Genomic DNA, 17,921 nt, shown 5'->3' with positions numbered 1-17,921 from the left:
TGATGAAACCGATGATGATTCCGAAGGGGGTGGCCGCTGAGGAAGCCCTCTGGGATGGATAAAGCGGATGGAGTCAATGCCGAGCTCGAGGTGATCAAGGGCGACAGGAAGAGGTAGATGACCAAGTAGAAAGGTCCGGCGAGGCCCAAGCCAAGGGATTGAAAAATGAGGCCGAAGATTGTGGTGCTGGTACAGTACCATATGGTTAGCTGGAGCCACTGAATGATCGAAGATCATCGATCTAGGCATCTATCTCCTTGATATCTCCATACTCGGCGGAGTCCCTTTTTTCGATAGTTGAGGGAGCCACAAATTTGCAGACTAAGAGAAAGATAGAGAAAGGGCGAGAACTTACAAACTAATAATACCAGATCCTTCCAACACCATAGCCGTCCACACAGCCAGCGCCTGCCCGGCGAACAAGAAACAAATCAAACTGCCGCCTGGATTCTGCCCATCAACCAACGGCCAGAAGAATACGAGCAATGTCGACAGCAGGCCATCAGGCGGATCATAGCCTGTGAAATTGGCTGGGAAAGTAAGGTATATGGTGTGTGCAGGACGTGTTTGGACCTGTGCGAGACAATAGCGGGAAAGAGGCCGTTGGATTCGCCGAAGATATGCAGGCAGTAGCCGCCTAGAAGTTCTTTCCGATTGTTGCCTGACGTGTCGCTTCGGACTGCGGATAGAGCAAGGGGACGTCAAGCGTAATACTTGATGGTTTTCTCTGGGGAGGTTCCTTTTTGGTTGTTGTTTGATTGGTGAGCAGATTGTAAGTCGACTCAAGGTCCATAAAAGTAAGTAGAGGACACCTTGGACACAAAGGAAATCTTCTCACCTATATGTATTTGAGCTCGGAAATTGATGGAATGAAAGTTGGTTGACCAGTCCCCTACCGAGTCAGCTTGGTTGTCACTATCTTGTCCATCCATGGTGCCGAGACAGACGAGATTGGTAGTGTAAGCTCCAGATGGGCTTAAAGCTCCCTGGGAAACGAGCTTGCCTGGTGCATTTGTCTTGGGGGGGTGCGAGTATGTGACTGGGCCCCATTGGGCATGCCGAGGGAGTGGAGTGTACGGCGGCCTTATTGCGGCCCCTGTCCTCACGGTAGGCTTGTGGGACTGTTCCGATGCAGCTGCAACGGACATCGATCTTTAACGAATGATTCTAGGACATTTCTGATGGGGCCGAAGCAGACATTCACAGTCTGCCCACTGCGAAGGTACGACCAACAAGGTTCCTGATTTTGATTGCGGTTTTCTTTCATGGGCTTGTCGCCGTGATCCTGGTATCAATATCAGCTCGAACTGGTAACCAGGGCGCAATGCAACATTACATCTTGTCGCAACCTGATTCTGGCTCAGGTTGGAGGAAAATGCAGGAGGTAAGGGAAAGTCCCGGTGTCACGTGGTGCATTGCACGGAGTGCGATTGCAAGGATTTGCTGCGGCTGTACACTGTGCAAGGCACACGGGTATACGGTCCTTCATGCCTGCAGTTCGATTCCAAGGGTGATTACTGCAACTCTTCGACCAATTGACCGAGAGACAATGTTACCAGCGAATCGCAGTCCCGCGAAGACAACAACCTCTTTTATATCATGATGGACTTGCTCGAAGAGATACCTCGTGATGCGATCCGGCTTGGAGAGCTGAACGCGATCTGCAATCTAAGCCCTATGCGCAACATCTGGATACCCTTTCGTCGCATGCGTTTGCTCTAATCATTCCAGATCTAGTTGGCGTCTTCCATGCGAGCTTGCCGCGAGACATCCGATAAGAAAGCAGATAACCGGTGATTCAGGTGCCAAAAGTACTACCAGAACCGTCATTGCCTGTTAATTCTAACCGCAAGGTTTTTCTCGTGTCTGGAACCGGCATTATGGTGTAAGATACATTAATGATGCTGATGCTGGTGTGGCCTGACCCACGATACGAGTTGCCATCCCTCTGGATCTTTCGTGATTCAGGCACTTCTTGGCCTCTACTAGGAGCAGTAATTGTTCTCTCTATATGATTGGAGTGCAAGACGAAATGAAGGATCTGTGTTACGGGGAGGCTCTCGGTTTGAAAATGATGGAATACCTACCATGGATTCCGTGATGGGAGGGGATTCACTTAGCGTGCTTCCAAGTGTCAGACTGGCGGTGAAGTTTCAGTCTACACAAGAGGACATGTCATCAGGAGGTAGATGTGACGCTGAAAAGGGTTATATACGTAAGCTACCAGCCTATCTTGTTGCTGAATCCATCGGAGCGTCTAGTTCCGATTCTCATCTCCAGGACACGTTCCATCGGGAATGCATACGCATGGAATAAACTCAAAGAGCGAAGGATCTACTTGGATGGATTAAGGAGAGCACGATGATTCTATATAGATACATATCTCCAATCACCGGCCCACAGCTGGCCAGGGACATACCGGTGGACTGATAACGGTACTCAATGTACCTCTCATTACGTACGGTGGTAAGGATATTCATTCTCCTCGCTAGCCCAGAAACTTCAATCCGGGCATAGCATGGACATTCCGCGCCCAACCAGTTTTCGACAAATTAGGCGAGCCGGGCGTCCTAGATGCACGCTTTGACAGGATAACTACAGTGGGATTTGTTGGACAACCCAACCCTCCTTCTGGTTGCGGCTGGGAACCGGTTTGCATACTGCAGGCTGCCGGTTACGGGATCAGCTTACTAGGGTACGGATTGGGGCTGACTCATGCCGCCTTAGTTAGATCGACCGGGATCCCGTCTTTCGGATGATTGATGACACGGTCCGCGCTGATTGGAATTCACTCTTTTTGATGGCGGATCTCTTAAAAGCGCCAGGCGGCCACGCGATCAGTGGAAAAATGGTTTTCAGCTTCTCCTCCGTGTGTGTGTGTGTGTGAAATGCTGGTGTGCTTCGTTGTTTCAGCCTCGTGAAGGTGTACAGCCGAAGAGCGAGTATTGAGACCTGGACATCCGTGGATTCGACATATGCCATGTTTGACTATCTCATCGTCGGCGCCGGTATGTAAATGTTTTCTCCGCAGAATCGCATGCGCCAATCCCTGACAGTTAAATAGGCCCATCAGGATTATGCGCGGCTAAAACAATACGCGAGTGCGAGCCGGATGCCAATGTGAAGATTCTCGACTCAGTAAGTGAGCGGCCCCATCGATATCAGTTTTTCCTCGACCACGTTTGCCGACATATATACCTCCCAGAATAGGACTGTCGGCGGTGTTTGGGCCAAAGAGAACATCTACCCTGGGCTCAAAACAAACAATCTCCGTGGTGGAATCGACTTTTCCGACTTTCCCATGCACGATGGTTTCGGTGTTCGTAAAGGGGAGCACCCCTCAGGGGAATCGATGCATGCGTACTACAAGGCATATGCGGAGCGATCTGATCTGTTGAAATTGATCGACTTTGAGACGTATGTCCAGGAAATCTCAAGACTCGAGGGGACCGAAGGATGGAATTTGAAATTGAATTCTGGCTCAACGACCGACGTCCAGACGAAGAAACTGATTATCGCAACCGGAGTCACCAATCATCCACATCGACCCGTCCTCCAGGACTCGGAGAGTTTTAGGGGCCCGATCATTCATTCTGCAGAACTTGGAACAAAAGGAAACCTTCTGATCAAGGATCCGGAGGTGAAGACGATAGCGGTGTTGGGAGGAGGAAAGTCAGCATACGATGCGGTGCACTTTGCTGGAAGCTCTGGTCGTCGAGTCGAATGGATCATCAGAAAATCAGGCAAAGGCCCTGAATGGGTATTCCCTAGCCACACGAACATCGGACCGATCTCAACGCCCCGAGAACGACTGACTTCAAGAAGAATTGTCTCCTTTTTTAGTCCGTGTCTCTGGAAAGATGGTTTCAGCTGGATCCGATATTTCCTGCACTTCACCACGCTCGGAAAACTCATCTCGCAAAAGTTTTGGGCCAATATCCATCAGGCGACTCTGGATGATTGTGGGATGTTGAAGGATGAGCGGACCAAGGTCCTGGAGCCAGAACAAAGGTATGAAGCGCCCCAGCTTGAGCTCGAGGTGGATGAATACTAAGCCGCTTCATAGCCCCTTCTGGTATGGTACGGCGACCGGAATCTACTGCTACGAAAATGACATTTATGAAATGATCAAACATGGCCAAGTTCGCGTCCATCGTGAAGACATATCCCGTCTCTCCCAGGGAGCCATCGGCTTTGCCAGCGGGAAGACTGTCCAAGCCGATGCGTTGATTACTGCGACCGGATTCTCCGCAAAACTGACACTCCAGTTCACTCCCAGCACTGTTCATTCCGATCTGGGCATTCCATCGACATCGCTCACGCCGGTTCAACACCAATTCTGGGAAGACCTAGAACAGAAAGCTGATCTGACCATCGCTGCAAGCTTTCCCCGTCTTTTGCGTGGACCATTCAAATCGCCCAGTTCCGAGATCGCGCAACCGTACAACCCGGGCTTGGATCCTGAGATGAACTACACGCCTTTTCGACTCTATCGAGCCATCGCACCACCGGGATTGACCGTGAAAGGCGACCACTCGGTAGCCTTCATCAGCATGTTCTCCAACCAGGCCAACACTCACCGATGTGAATTACAATGTCTGTGGGCCTACGCCTATCTCAACCACAAACTAGACATAGACACTTCGACCGTGTTTGAAGAGACGGCTCTGATGACGCGGTACGTTCGACACCGGGCCCCCTACGGCCACGGTCGGTTCTTCCCTGATTTGGTGTTTGATCAAGTGCCCTACTTCGACCTGCTGCTTCAGGATCTCAAACTGAGATATTGGCGGAAAGCAAATATCGTCGCCGAATTGTTTGACTCGTATCTCAGTGTAGATTACAAGGGCGTCGTGCAGGAGTGGCTCAAGGCTAACAATGGCAAAACAACCTCAGAGACTGATCCTCTCTTAAGTGGTGGCAAAATATGAGCGAGCTCAATTTCGACGTATCTTCTTTCTTCGGCGGTCTCGAGGCCTTTTTTTTTTTTTTTTCCACATCATTCCGAATCCGAAGTCGAGAAATGGTGATTCACCTCGTTCGGTGTGATTATTCAGGCTCGACGTCCGATGCACGACACTTTGACATGCGAAGGCCTGATATATACTTCAAAATCTTCTTTTCGACTGTTGTGATAGTGACATTTAAATGAACTGGAATGATGACCTTGATATAGAAAATGATATCTTTTGGCATTGCCATATCTAATCCACAGCAGCCCATGCTCGCACTTAAAGCATCTCTCGCTAGTAACGACCTCATATTATAACCATTAAGTGCACAGTTTGTCAGTTCGTCTCAGACGCCAAGAAAAATAAGCCTGAGTAAGCCCACAAACGATATAAACTCCCACAGGGTCTCTTAGGGCGCTTCGCGCGTAAAGCTTCCGTCATCCAGTCCAAAAACTGTAGTCCGCTTTTTAGTTCTTATCATGGCAGTACGAACTGGAGAAGTCATGTCCCTTGCCGTCCTTGGCATATCGCATGCTCTTGAAATCTCGGCAACCTCTGGCAGGAGAGGAAGGGTAGGTTGAGGTGAAGTCATGGCCCTTGCCATCCTTTGCATAACGGAGCTTGAAGTTGCGGCATCCAACTGGGAAGCCGGGCTCAGACCTGTCGTCGTTGACGTTACTGTAGGGATAGGTCAAATTGAAGTCGAAGACCTTGCCGTCTTTGGCGTATCGAGCGCGTTGGAAGGTCCGGCAGCCCTTTGGTGTTAACGAGGATGTTGAGGAGGTCTCTGAATTGGATCTCATTGAAGAACTGCTGGAGGACAGGCGGAAAGAGAACGAGGATCGACCGGAGGAAGGCACGGTTTATAGGAGTGTTTTTGTTTTCCTTCTTTTGAACTTGTGCCAGACAAAGATAGATATGGGTCGAGATGTTTGTATGAAAGGGATTGATAATTGGCCTTGCGTTTTGCTAGGTGATAAAGAGATTGTCGATACTGGCTGAGGGAGTGACACAAACTTATACCTTGGTAGGTCCAAGCCCCTTGAAGCATTGAGTCTGATATAAGACGCTTCTTTCATCGGGCTCACCATTTCAAGCGCACCGTGCTCTCCTAATGATCATCAATAGGACCCACCAAACGATAGAGTGCTGTAATGAGATTTCGGTTTGTCCACACCGGATCAGGCCGAGTCGGAAGTGGAAAAATCGTCTAATCCAATCGGCGACTCATATCAGGTCGAAATTCACGCGTAGCTGACTATGATGAGTTGGTAACGACGATGCAAAATGGTATAGACAGTACAGGCCCTGCTCATTCGCCTTTGGGTAGAAAGCGTCCATAGCAATCTCAGCTCGCCTCAGGGATCCCCGCGATCAGCCAGCCACTACGAATTGTGCCAGCAGCCAACACTCGGACAAAATGAGAAACGAGAACTGATGGTGTCGTATTTGGGGTTGATGGACAAATCAATAGTGCAGTTGTAGCCAGCAGAGTTGGACAGGAAAGTGTGGTGGCCTGTTAAAGTTGCACGCGAAGGTTGAAGACTGAACAAGCGGGAAGTTAGCGAAAGTCGAAGCGTGGTCTTGAACTGAACGTGCGGCTAAACGCCCTCTGAGGCAGGCTGCACAGAGGATGAATGGGGATATCCGCTGAGCCACTTTTCCTCTTACGGCGGTGTGAATTCCTAGTTGGGCCTCGTCTTCGAGATCAAGTTGTCTGTTGTTGCTAGACAAATGCGCATCGAGAGTGTCTCGCCGCAACCTCCATTGGGGGAACCTGTGGCTGTATGTCACTTACAACATGCACAAAATGTACTCAATGGGCTCTGGGAATTTTTCGGGCTGTCTTCGGTCTTCACGTTCTTCGTGACTGACATAATTGTGGCATTCGCAAACAAAACTGGAGATGTGATTGTCGACAACATTCCCTTCAGCGTAGAAGTTGGGCCCCGGGTGATCGTGACAGAATTGACACCATAACATGTGGCAGATCTGTGGAAAAGGCAAGTGTCTCCCATCTCAAGACAGGGATTGGACGTCGAACAAGCTTCAGTACCTCGTCGCCTCTTTGAAAATGGGGACAGTCGTGAAATCATCCGTATTCCACACAATTTCGTTGGATGAGCTCAGTTCTGCTCCTTCATCGGTGCTAGGCAGTCCAGCCCTTTCGTTCTCACCGACCTCTAGTTTTGAAATGCCCTTTCTATCCTTGGGAAGCCACACTTGAGGCGTCTTCGACGTCAATGCCGGATTCAGATATGCATTCCTGATCTGTTCATTGCTGTACGAATGAGACTCCTCAAACTCTCCTTCGGGATCTTTCAACCAACGGCGAAGGGCCTCTTGTGAAGCAAAGATGCGTGGTTCTAGAAAAGTCGCCAAGGGGTCGAGTAAAATTGTCGGGACTTTACCGGCGCCAAGTTTGTAGACACGAGATTGTTCCACCTGATCCATCCGAGGCCTAGTGACTTCTTCATCGGCACCAAGGAGCGGTCTCTCCTCGTCGGACAAGACATCAACTGGCATGTAGTGTTCCAGAGGCGCAAGGTATTGATTTACCGTCAGGTGATGAATGATCGTACCCACAAGGAGCACCGTCATCAGAGTCGAGGGGCCGGGGGCTTGCTTGATTCCAAAAAGACCAATCAAACACAACTCCGCAAGATAGACACCAGTCATCAAATGTTGCAAGGCTCTCGTGTAGCTCTCTCCACGTGTCTCGACCTTCACCTGAATCACGTAAAACAAGTTGTATCGATAGCTCAGGTAGAAGAGAAACACGCCAACTGCGGCGAAACCCAGGACCAACGGAGCGATGCATGAATACGCGATCGCAATCACCGCCAGATTGGTGAATTTGGGATAAACATTGAACCAGCTGATCCCTTTCATCTGCGAGTGAGTGTTGAATTTCTGTCTGGGTGTCTTGTCCAGGATGTTGTAGTAAAACAAGTACAAGAAGAGATCTGAATAGTTGACAATGTTCTTTGACGCCGTTCCAAGCCCCTGAATAACGAAATATGTCAAGTAAAAATTTGACGCCTTGGGGAGGTTCTTTGCAAGGAGGGTCGGAACTGTCATTGGTTCATTCGCAATTTTGTTGGCTACCGCCGCCGCCCCGGACGAAAAGGTTGTGACAAGGAAAACTTGAACCACTTGGAACACGAAATACCACATTTGGGCCCATCTGGCAGCTTCTGTCGTCGTTGGCTTGCCCGAAAGTATTGCTACGTGTTTGAAAAAATGCGGGACGTAGGATACCACCGTGCTGAGGAGCAGGGGTGGAACAAGACCGGTAAGAAGACCTAGGACTAAATCCGGGAGCTTGTTGATGAATCGGAGGAAAGGGAATTTGTCCGTCAAATAGTTGATGTTGGAGATGGTGCCAATGATTCCGATAGGAATAGACCAAAGAATGACAGTGGCCATAGCAATTCCTATTGCAATGTACGAGTACGTGATGCGCCGAGATGTGTCAAGATTGAGATTTTGCCAGATTACTTCTTTGGGCTGAACGCCGATGTATTTCGGTTGAAGCATTAGTGGAGATGGATGCCGCACTTGCTGGAAAGCCTGGTGGGCACTGGCTTGATCTCTGAACTCGACAAAAATGGCACCAGTCCTTTTGGTTGGCTCGCTGCTGTCTGCGTCACGAACTCGGTCAACATTGGAAACAACCGTACTTATTTCCTCCCGTAGTTGTGAAATACTATCAATCTTCTTTCCGATGACATACTTTGACCTGTGCTTTGGTCGATGCCGCTCGTCGACCGCTTTCGGCTGTGTGTCAGAAGATTCCATCGCCGGAGTATGGCCATGGCGGGCACCGTCTCTGGCTAGGTTGACTTTCTTCAACAACTGAAGCTCCAACTCCTCTAGACTGTCAATTTTGCTGTTTCTCTTCCTGACGACGCTTTCCAGATGGCCGAGATCCGAGACCACCCAGGACCTCACAGCATTCTCTCCGAAGTATCGGTGGAGGTTATCCTCCCGAAGACCTCCCGGCGGAACAGACAAAAACAGGACAATCCTGGACGATAGTCTGGTGGCATTTAGAGGAATTGTCTGATGGGCCCGACGAAGACCGATCACGAAAAGTCTCTCGCGTGTGATGAGCAAGATGATGAATCCTGAGCACATTAGCACCTCTTACCGGTAAAATTAGTGAGGAGTACCAAAGAATACCCATGCCACAACAGCGTGTGCATAGAGCCGTTTGCGATCAAGGACATTGCTGAAGGATATTTTGTCAAGTTGAGAAGCGTCGCCACCTCCGGTAGCATTGACGGGGAAAAGAATAGGCCAAGTCAAGCAGCAGCCAATCCCACAGATCAGAACAATCATACGAAGGTACCGCAAGAAGAGGTAGGCCTCTAATGAAGAATGACGTAAGATAAATTTGTCGTCCAGGGCCCGAAAGTCATGGTACCAAGACACGAATGTGTGGCTGGATGACGAAGGGGTCCGATCCCTATTGTTTGTTGGCATGAGGTATATCAACGGTGATGAAGAGAACTTACTTCTGGGAGAGTGTCCGGAAGTAGGTACGCGGCGCATATATATTTCTGTACTTTGACCGAAGGAGGAGAAATGCAAACAAAAATATGCCGGCTGTTATGATTGTCGGGATGAGAGCAGCTCCTATGGCAGCAAAGGAGGTTGACCCCGAGCTTCGATGTCCACCAGCGCCTGGTGTCTTCAAAAGTTAGTAATGTCTCAGGGTTTGAAATATCGGTTGAACATTGAGAAGTCGACTAGTAATATCACACGTGCTCAGGGCAGTTCCCTGTCACCGGCGTAGTGCAAAGAGGGTCACCATGTCGCGAACCAAAGAGCCCTCGCATGACATCTCTGCAATAAAAGATATTCAAGGCGTGAAGTCGAACAAATAGGCGCGTCCACGATTCTTATGCTGGAATTTTTCTCACCGTGTCCTTCATGGCATCCATGGCGTTACGGAGGTAAGGCATTCGTCATTGAATTCCTCTTGGGAGGGGATGTGGTCACCGAGCATCTAGCCCGCCAAACAGATGTTATTGTTTCAGAACATAGAGGGGCGTATCTGGCCCTGTTCAGGTCAGAACGATGGAAAGGGAATTGAAGGCAAGCTGAAACTTGAACGTCTCAAAACTCGTTTCCTGCCATGACGTCATGCCGTGTAATGGGAGCTTTTCGTACAACCACAGATCCCCGCCCCAGAGATATTGGTATTTGGATGGAATCGATGCGCCAGACACGAGTTCCTAATATGGGAAGTTATCTTGTGGAGGGAAGAACAATGTCCTCCTGAGCACGAGGTAACAGAAAACAGAACATTGTAGCGGCTTGGTCTACACGCTATCAATTATGTGCAGGAGCTTTAGTATTTATCTCCATGGCCCTTCGACCAATCATTCGTATCCAACGCCTTGCTTGCTTTTGATGGAGGACCGGTGACCCATTCTGAAATTTTCTTCCGATGAACACAAAATCGCATTTCGTCCTATTCCCTTTTTTCAGTGAGACCCCGCCTCCGAAGGGAAGGTTGTGAGGAATCTTCAGTTGCAGGTGAGCTTGGAAAGGCTTCGTCACCGTTCTCTGCTATTGTGACTCCCTGGAGGCTACTTGGACTAGAAACAGTCCTGAGTGGAGTGGCAGCCCCATTGCTGCCAAATAGTCGTTCGCTGACGCGACGCCCAAGCCCACTCCCTTTCGAGTCAGCGTTGAAAGCATGCTCCTGAGCTCTAGTCGGTGCTGGTACGTGATAGTCTCGCCTTGGGCCATCCACAGGTGCAATTTCCTCGGCCATGGCGTCTTCATAGCTTGGCGGAGCCACGTCGGGAATATCTCCTTGACCCTGGGGTTGATATGAACCGACTTGAGCTGGGGAGGAACATATCTCCGAGGTTGGCGTGGTCGGAGCATCTGAGGGCGTATCTGGTGGCAGCAAGGCTCCGTTGTGGTCTGTTGGTCGTGAGAATAACGGCGAGGGTATGTGTTGAGGCCGTGGTCTGTTGGCTATTGCTTGAAGCAGTGCCGGCGGAGGAGCAATGCCGGAGTACACCGTCACAGGTAGACGCAATGGGAGAACGATCAGCTCGGGCCGCACGCCACCCGCGACGCCATGTGCCAATCCGACACGGACTTCCAGCTCATATCGTCGTGAAATATTGCAAGTGTCGAAGGATGGAGCAACAGTGTTGGGTATTGGCAGATCATCCCATAACCGAGAAGGCAGTTTCCATTCTCGACGGCCTTTGTCAGCAGGATTGCCTAGAGGCATGTTCATGTTGGCCTGCGACATCAAAATCCATGTCATACTTTCGGTTCGTTCCAAGTCATGAGCTCTTACTTGGGTATAGCCGATGAGCTCTATCTGCAACATACTGAGGAAGACACTGGCGGAACTGTCGTTGAGTTTCTCAACAAGTATTCGCAGAGGGAGTGGCTCGTTACAAGTGATGATGGCGGGGCTGGGAAGACGTGCATCCACTTGAAATGCCGGAGGCTCGTCTCCTGCAGATGAAGGGGTGGATGATTTTCGAAACAGTCCCTTTTTCTGCGGATCGGCTGGGTATCGCTGAAACTGTCTCTTGCGGCGGGCAAAGGTTTCTTCATTCCGATCGGCGGGCCGAGGGGGTTCGATAGGTAGGAATTTGACATCGGTCACCTGTTCTGGGTTAATATTCTTTCTTGAAAGCCAACCCGAGTTTAGTATGATACCGATCGAATATTCTCTTGGAAGAACTTCGGCCGCACAACTGTTGCCTTCACATAGTATTTGATTTCTGCTTCGCCGGGAAAGCCGCCTAGCGAAGGCGGCAGAGTCTTCTTCACATGTTTTGTGGTGTCCAGCGCAAATTGAACATTCAATTGACCGACTTTGATATCTTTAAGGGGGCTAGGAGCCTTTGTGCAGTCATTATTGATCGGAAACTGGGCTGCAGGTCAGCCGGGAGTTCCTGTCTTGGGAAGATGGGCTCGCACCTTAAATCTGAAGGGGTAGAGGTACTGTCCAGCCAATAGAGTATACGCAGATCCGCTGCTCCGCTCTTGAATCTCCGGCGTGGGGAAAACGGTAACGACTTTGTACAGCAGCTGTTGCCTTCCGTGAGCGCAGGCCGTGGAGCGACTTGATGCATTCTCACCGACCTTGTGTACTTCTAACTCGGTTCTCTTTTTGTCCGAGCGCTCGTTACCGGGGAACTTGAGTCCAGCAAGACGAGTCCGGCTCTCGCCCTCAAGTTTGACTGTGACTGCGGAAATGGTGGCATCGTTGGGGAGGATGAGGACAACGGTGCCGGAAATAAAGTCGAGGTTCGTGTAGCACCTGGAGTCAGACTGATCAAACTGAATATGGACTGACATCGATCCAGCGCAGGCCAGGCATCAGAGCAACCGGATCCTAATGGAGGGTAAGAAAAAGGATGTGGAGGTGGCAAGGTGTTATGAATAAACGAAGGATTTCAAGACCGTATGCCTTGCAAGGCTGAGCCACAATCCTTGAACGGGACCCTCCGGCTTTTGACGTCGCTCATGTCGGTCCAGCATTTTGGATGCGTCGTACTGGTAATACGACCAATTAACCAAACCAGTTAGGCAAACACGTGGCGGGCTGCTCGGATAAATATATTTTCCGGCCAACCTCATCTCTTTATCGAGAACACTGGCCGTCATAACATCTGGCTCTTATCACCGCGGTCGCACGCGCTGGTTCTCGGTAAAGGAATGTCTCTACGCGGGTTTTGACACAATCTCTTGTCATACGTGGAATGGTTTAAGATTCATTCGCCCCGAACTACGAAATGTCTCTGTTCCCTAGATGAAACCGTCCACTACAGCGCGTAAATCCGCCAGAGCCCGCCAGCCTATCAAGCACACCAAGACGTTCTCTGGCTGTTGGACCTGCCGGGAGCGACATGTCAAATGCGATGAAGGTCGGCCAGAGTGTACAAGGTGTCTGAAGGGTGGGTTCGGATGTCAAGGCTATGGCATCAAACTCGTCTGGGTCGATCCTGATACCCAGGAGCGAGAGCAGAATATCAGGCGGGTGATTGGCCAGCCCGCTGTGTACGACGATGATTCCGGGTTCATGCAGGTCGATGTCCATGAGGCATTGGAATCGATAGAGAGGCTGTCCAAGGAGGGAGAGAGTTTATCCTCGGGACCTTTTTCTGTTTTCGCGATGGAGATTTCTACCGAAAATGGACTCGATGCGCTCGACACACTACAACCTTTCTGCCAACCAATTCAAGAAGGAGCCTGTTCGGACCTAGCGACAAATTTACGCGCAGAAGACGAAGACGAGGAAGTAGAGGCGGTTATCTCTCCATCTATCACGCCGCCCCCCTCAACACCCTCCTCTGAGAATGACACTCACTTTTCAGGTTGTTCCACGCTCGTCCCGTTCATCACGACCCTAGATCAACCCCAAAACGGCCTCCAACCACTCATTCTACGTCATCTCGACCTCTTACCTCGCCCCGCGGAACAACGCGAATTAATCAACCACTGGACGTCCTTTGTCTGTCGGCATCTCGTCCCTGTCGACCGACCTGATAACCCCTTTCGCAGCGTTTTCACACCCATGGCACTTGCAGGTCTAACTTCCCCGTCCAATCAGTCGAATGGGAAAATTGCCCTCTTCCATGCCCTGTGCGCCACGTCAGCATTTAGCCGCGGCCAACTCCTCAATGGCGACGCGAGAATACTCACCCTGGCGATGAAACACTACCATCTGGCCATCATGCACTTACGTCACAGCCTCGCGAACCTCAAAGACAATCTTGAAGTTGATGTCCAACGGGGATCCATTCTCGCGACCATCACGATGTTCTCCGCAATGGATATGATTACAGGTCGCCCTTCAGAATGGCGAACGCACCTGCAAGGGGGTGCATCCTGGCTCGCCACCATCGAAGGCAACGTATGGGACCGCGACAAGAGCTCCTCGATGGTCTACCAGGGGTACCTGGCAATTGCGGCGCTCTGCAACATCAATCTACCCTCGACCGTCGACGTGGAGTCGGAGGATTTCTTGAACGAAAAACACTATGTGCTAGACCGGTTCTTCGGACTCACACGTCCGATCTTGAAACATATCGTCATGATGAACTCTCTGATCAAATGCATCTCGACAACAGACCCCAGCGTCAGCCCCGAAATCCTCGATGAGCTAGAAATGCAGCTGTATATGCAAACGCCAGACGACCTGGATCTCGAGGGTCTAGAACCGCTCGCCCAAGCGCTAACCCGCCACCATGCATATGTCTTCTACTACGCAAGCCTGATCTACTTCCAGCGCACCCTCCGGCGGCGACCACCAGATGAGATGCAAGAGATGGTGAAACTGGCGGTCGCACATCTCGAGGACATCGAAGACCTTGGAGGCGATATGATTGGATGCACGCTGGTATGGCCTCCGTTTGTGGTAGCCTGTGAATGCCAGAGCACAGATCTGCAAGAGCGCATGCTGTCTTGGTATATGCTGAAGCGACGGCATGGGTTCATGAATCTTGAGATCTCCAAGGACATTGCCAAAGAGTTGTGGCGAAGAAGGAGTCTCGTCACTACAGAGGTAGATATACAGTGGCAGGATGTCCTGAAAGACCTGAAGATGGACATTGTGCTTGCATGATAAACTGTGAAGGTAACGGACCAGTATCAGTTTGCAGCCACTGGGTAATTCTGGGTGAATCTTCGGCTGATCCATTCTCAAGCACGAAGGAGGGAGCGTAAAGGAACTGCGGTAAAATTGAGGCCGTATAGCCTCTCGTCCTTAGAAAGTCGCTGGACTGGAGTGTCATCAGCATGTAGTGTGAGCTCAGTCGGTAGAAGGGCTAAAAATCGAAGCAGGCCAGGCCTGGCTAACCTCAGAACAGACTTCCCGGTCTGAAGAAAATTTAAGGACACGAGAGAATCAAGTTAGTCTTTGCAGTTAGGAGGTCTTGTGTGGTATGTAGGTCCAGGTGTTCGCGTTCACTTCCTCGTTGCAAAACACACGAACCTGCCACCCACGCCCATTGACGCAGCGCGAGTCGATCATTATGCCCCATGGTGTGCAGACTGGAAGCCAGATGACTTGAAACCACTTACCTAGTATTGCTCGTCGCCACATGGAGGATATAGCTCGAGGATAGGCTGGAGGAAGAGAACAGCATCATCTCAACCAACAGGAATTTTTGTATGTCTGGACTCGAGCCGTCTGACAACTGTTCTACCGTTTAAGAAGGGCAATTCAGGAACTGTCAGACCAGTCCACTTTTCCACCACTGGGTAGGACTGTTCGTCACAATAACTCAAGTAGATGAACCACTCCATTTAGCCCAGACGATCTAGGAATTCGTGATATACAACCCTCGATTTCAGCCTCCAAATTGTATAATTTGAGCAGCTGTGTCTGCTCGCCGGCCTAAAACAGAGACCCAATTCGAAATACTGCGATACAACAATGATACACGTGGCTTTAGTCGCGTCTGTTTGTCCTTATTATTTCCTTGTTCCTTGATTGCGTTCCCTGGGGAGAATTGACAACCCAGACCGTCTTCCTACAGCATGTATCACCTTGTGCGATCGCTCTATCTCTATGCAACGAGCAAACCAGGTAAGAAAGCGCAATGTCCTCCCTCTTAGCAATCCTGACGAGGTGGTAGAATACTCCATCATCCTGCTCGGGCTTGACAACGCCGGCAAAACTACCCTCTTGTCCCAAATAAAGGCCCTTTTCAATACCGCCGCCGATCCTGCCGGCCAGACAGGCGATGCTGTTCCTTCAGACACTGCAGGAAACACAGTCCCCACCGTCGGACAAAACGTGGCAACGATCGCTCTGCCCGATATGTACTTGAAGATCTGGGACGTTGGCGGACAGATGAGCTTGCGCAGGCTATGGACAAGCTACTACAAGAGTGCACATGCTATTGTATTTGTGGTTGACAGTACAGATCTAGGCAATGGAGAACTCGATGATGAACCAAAGACACCCGGCTGGCATGGGAGGAAAAAAAGCTACGTGGGCAAAGTTGATGATGAGGAATCACAGACACCGTGGACGCCCATGACACCAATGACGCCGGGCATGCTGCTGTCAGGACAGTCTCGAGGTAGGTTAGACGAGTGCCGGGCTGTCCTTGAAAGCGTACTGGAGAATGAAGATACAGCCGGAATCCCGATATTGGTTCTGGCCAATAAACAAGATCGAGAAGATTGTCTTGAGGTCGTTAGGATCAAGGAGGGTTTCGTGAGGAAAGTCTTTGAAGGTGAAAAGGGAGGGATGGTCCGAGACAGCCGTGTCTTACCTGTGAGTGCGCTTCGAGGTACTGGAGTGAAGGAGGCTGTCGAATGGGTCAAGAGTCGAGTTGTGTGGAATAAAGAGAGTCGGCCACCGATTATGAGATGACCAGACTGGTTTGGATGGACAATCTGGAGCTCCACAGATCATGAGCAGCGGATCATTTCTATTCACCAGGGCAAATCAACAACCTATCGTCCAGAGCAATGCCAACTACCAGCAAGCCAATTAATTAAGCCTTGAGTGCTTCAACCTTGAGAAGTCCGACCGCGGCATCTCTCGCCGTGTCTTCGAGACGCGTCCACTTGAACTGGAAAACGTCCTCAGCATCCCTGGTATCGCGTTTCGGCAATGTCAAACTCGACGTCTCATCATTATTCTCGCCAATGCGTGAAGACAGATCCAATTCCGCATCCTTCTTTCAGGCATCTGCGAATTGGTTGAATGTCATCGGATGGCCCACGATAAATCGCTTGGTCGCCGCAGCAGGGGTGGTAAGAGCGAGGATCTGCAATTTCGCAAGGTCACGAACATCAATCTATATCCAAGAGATCAGCCATCTGCCCACCGAAGCATCTAAATTCAGCAATACCTTACATATGCTGGAATCGTAGTATTTGGGACCTTTCCACCCTCAGCTTTCGCGCTGCTCATGATGCTATAGATCTGCACACTGCTGACGTTGATCTTGTCGACACCGGGTACCTTTTGCATCATCGGACCGAAGATCCAAGGGGGCATGAAATTTGTGATGCTGAAGGACGGGCTTTTGCTCCTCGACGAATTTCCTCAGAGCCTGTTCGGCAAAGTTTCTTGGCCACGGAGTATGGGATCTGTCAATCGGGAACCAGAAAATTACCATTCACTTTTCCAAAGTTGCATTCCACAAGATCATTACTGGGTTTTTGCCCCTTTTAGTAGAGGTACGGAATACTCACATAAGCATTCTGCGCCTCGATTGCATCCTCCCTACCCAGGGGGAGCCATTCGTTATTCCCCAAAATTCTCCTCTTGAAATCATCCTGATCTCCAAGCGTAATCGCATTGATGCTGCCCGGGACGCTGACGGCCTTGACGTTCTTGCCGAATCCCTTCGCCGACGCCAACAGGCCCGTATTGCCCAACACGCTGGGCTTCTCAAAATGCTCGACAAAGTCTGCGTTGAGGGGATCGTCGGGTACTGGCGCTGCCACGTGCACGATATAGTTGATTTCTGGGTGCGTCTTGAAGGCGGCGTCGAAGGCGCCCAGGAGCGTGAAGTCGGGGACAGGGGCTACGGAGATCTTCTCTGCGGGCCACTCCGGGTGTATGGATATCAGAGTGTCAGCGGAGGAAGTGCTGCGGATGGCGAGGACCACATCGTGGTTCTGAGTGAGAAGTTCATCGACGACAGTAGCGCCCACGAAGCCGTTGGCGCCGGTGACGAGTGTGGTGGGCATTTCGTGCTTGTGTTGAAAAGCGAGAACGGAGAGAAGTGTGATTTGACGGGAATTAATGGCCGATTCTCTTTAATGAATTGGACAAGACGGGCTGAGGAGACAGGTTCACTTGAAGAATCTTGCAATCAGTTGCTCGATTGCAATTCAGATACTCATACAATATGGATTCCTTTGACCATCTGTGCCCATATTGCCTTCCATCCCTGTTCGCGTCACGCCATTTATCGGCCTGGAACATCTTATGACGGCAGGATTCAGTGC

General features: G+C 50.5%; 6 protein-coding genes across 6 annotated transcripts; 3 read left to right on the top strand and 3 right to left on the bottom strand.

Annotated features, from left to right (window-relative positions):
* Nucleotides 1–2,980: 2,980 nt before the first annotated feature.
* Nucleotides 2,981–4,931, top strand: Z518_02373 (uncharacterized protein; the record flags this gene model as incomplete). Its single annotated transcript, XM_013419401.1, has 4 exons — nt 2,981–3,008; nt 3,065–3,138; nt 3,206–4,011; nt 4,067–4,931. 4 exons carry the CDS (start codon nt 2,981–2,983, stop codon nt 4,929–4,931), a joined length of 1,773 nt encoding a protein of 590 aa, XP_013274855.1.
* Nucleotides 4,932–7,001: 2,070 nt separating this feature from the next.
* Z518_02372 (uncharacterized protein) lies at nt 7,002–12,299 on the bottom strand (the record flags this gene model as incomplete). Its single annotated transcript, XM_013419400.1, has 6 exons — nt 7,002–9,082; nt 9,128–9,423; nt 9,473–9,641; nt 10,524–11,601; nt 11,655–11,867; nt 11,919–12,299. 6 exons carry the CDS (start codon nt 12,297–12,299, stop codon nt 7,002–7,004), a joined length of 4,218 nt encoding a protein of 1,405 aa, XP_013274854.1.
* Nucleotides 12,300–12,753: 454 nt separating this feature from the next.
* On the top strand, nt 12,754–14,568 carry Z518_02371 (uncharacterized protein; the record flags this gene model as incomplete). Its single annotated transcript, XM_013419399.1, has 1 exon — nt 12,754–14,568. One exon carries the CDS (start codon nt 12,754–12,756, stop codon nt 14,566–14,568), a length of 1,815 nt encoding a protein of 604 aa, XP_013274853.1.
* A 917-nt stretch (nt 14,569–15,485) lies between these two features.
* Z518_02370 (uncharacterized protein) lies at nt 15,486–16,329 on the top strand (the record flags this gene model as incomplete). Its single annotated transcript, XM_013419398.1, has 2 exons — nt 15,486–15,534; nt 15,584–16,329. The coding sequence occupies 2 exons, from the start codon at nt 15,486–15,488 to the stop codon at nt 16,327–16,329; spliced, it is 795 nt and encodes a 264-aa protein (XP_013274852.1).
* A 313-nt stretch (nt 16,330–16,642) lies between these two features.
* Nucleotides 16,643–16,962, bottom strand: Z518_02369 (uncharacterized protein; the record flags this gene model as incomplete). The annotated part of the gene is made up of 2 exons (XM_013419397.1): nt 16,643–16,759; nt 16,819–16,962. The coding sequence occupies 2 exons, from the start codon at nt 16,960–16,962 to the stop codon at nt 16,643–16,645; spliced, it is 261 nt and encodes an 86-aa protein (XP_013274851.1).
* A 173-nt stretch (nt 16,963–17,135) lies between these two features.
* Nucleotides 17,136–17,660, bottom strand: Z518_02368 (uncharacterized protein; the record flags this gene model as incomplete). The annotated part of the gene is made up of 1 exon (XM_013419396.1): nt 17,136–17,660. One exon carries the CDS (start codon nt 17,658–17,660, stop codon nt 17,136–17,138), a length of 525 nt encoding a protein of 174 aa, XP_013274850.1.
* Nucleotides 17,661–17,921: the final 261 nt, after the last annotated feature.

Source organism: Rhinocladiella mackenziei (genome assembly GCF_000835555.1).
Source record: "Rhinocladiella mackenziei CBS 650.93 unplaced genomic scaffold supercont1.2, whole genome shotgun sequence".
Lineage (NCBI taxonomy): Eukaryota > Fungi > Ascomycota > Eurotiomycetes > Chaetothyriales > Herpotrichiellaceae > Rhinocladiella > Rhinocladiella mackenziei.
This window is presented reverse-complemented; position numbering and strand designations above follow the sequence as displayed.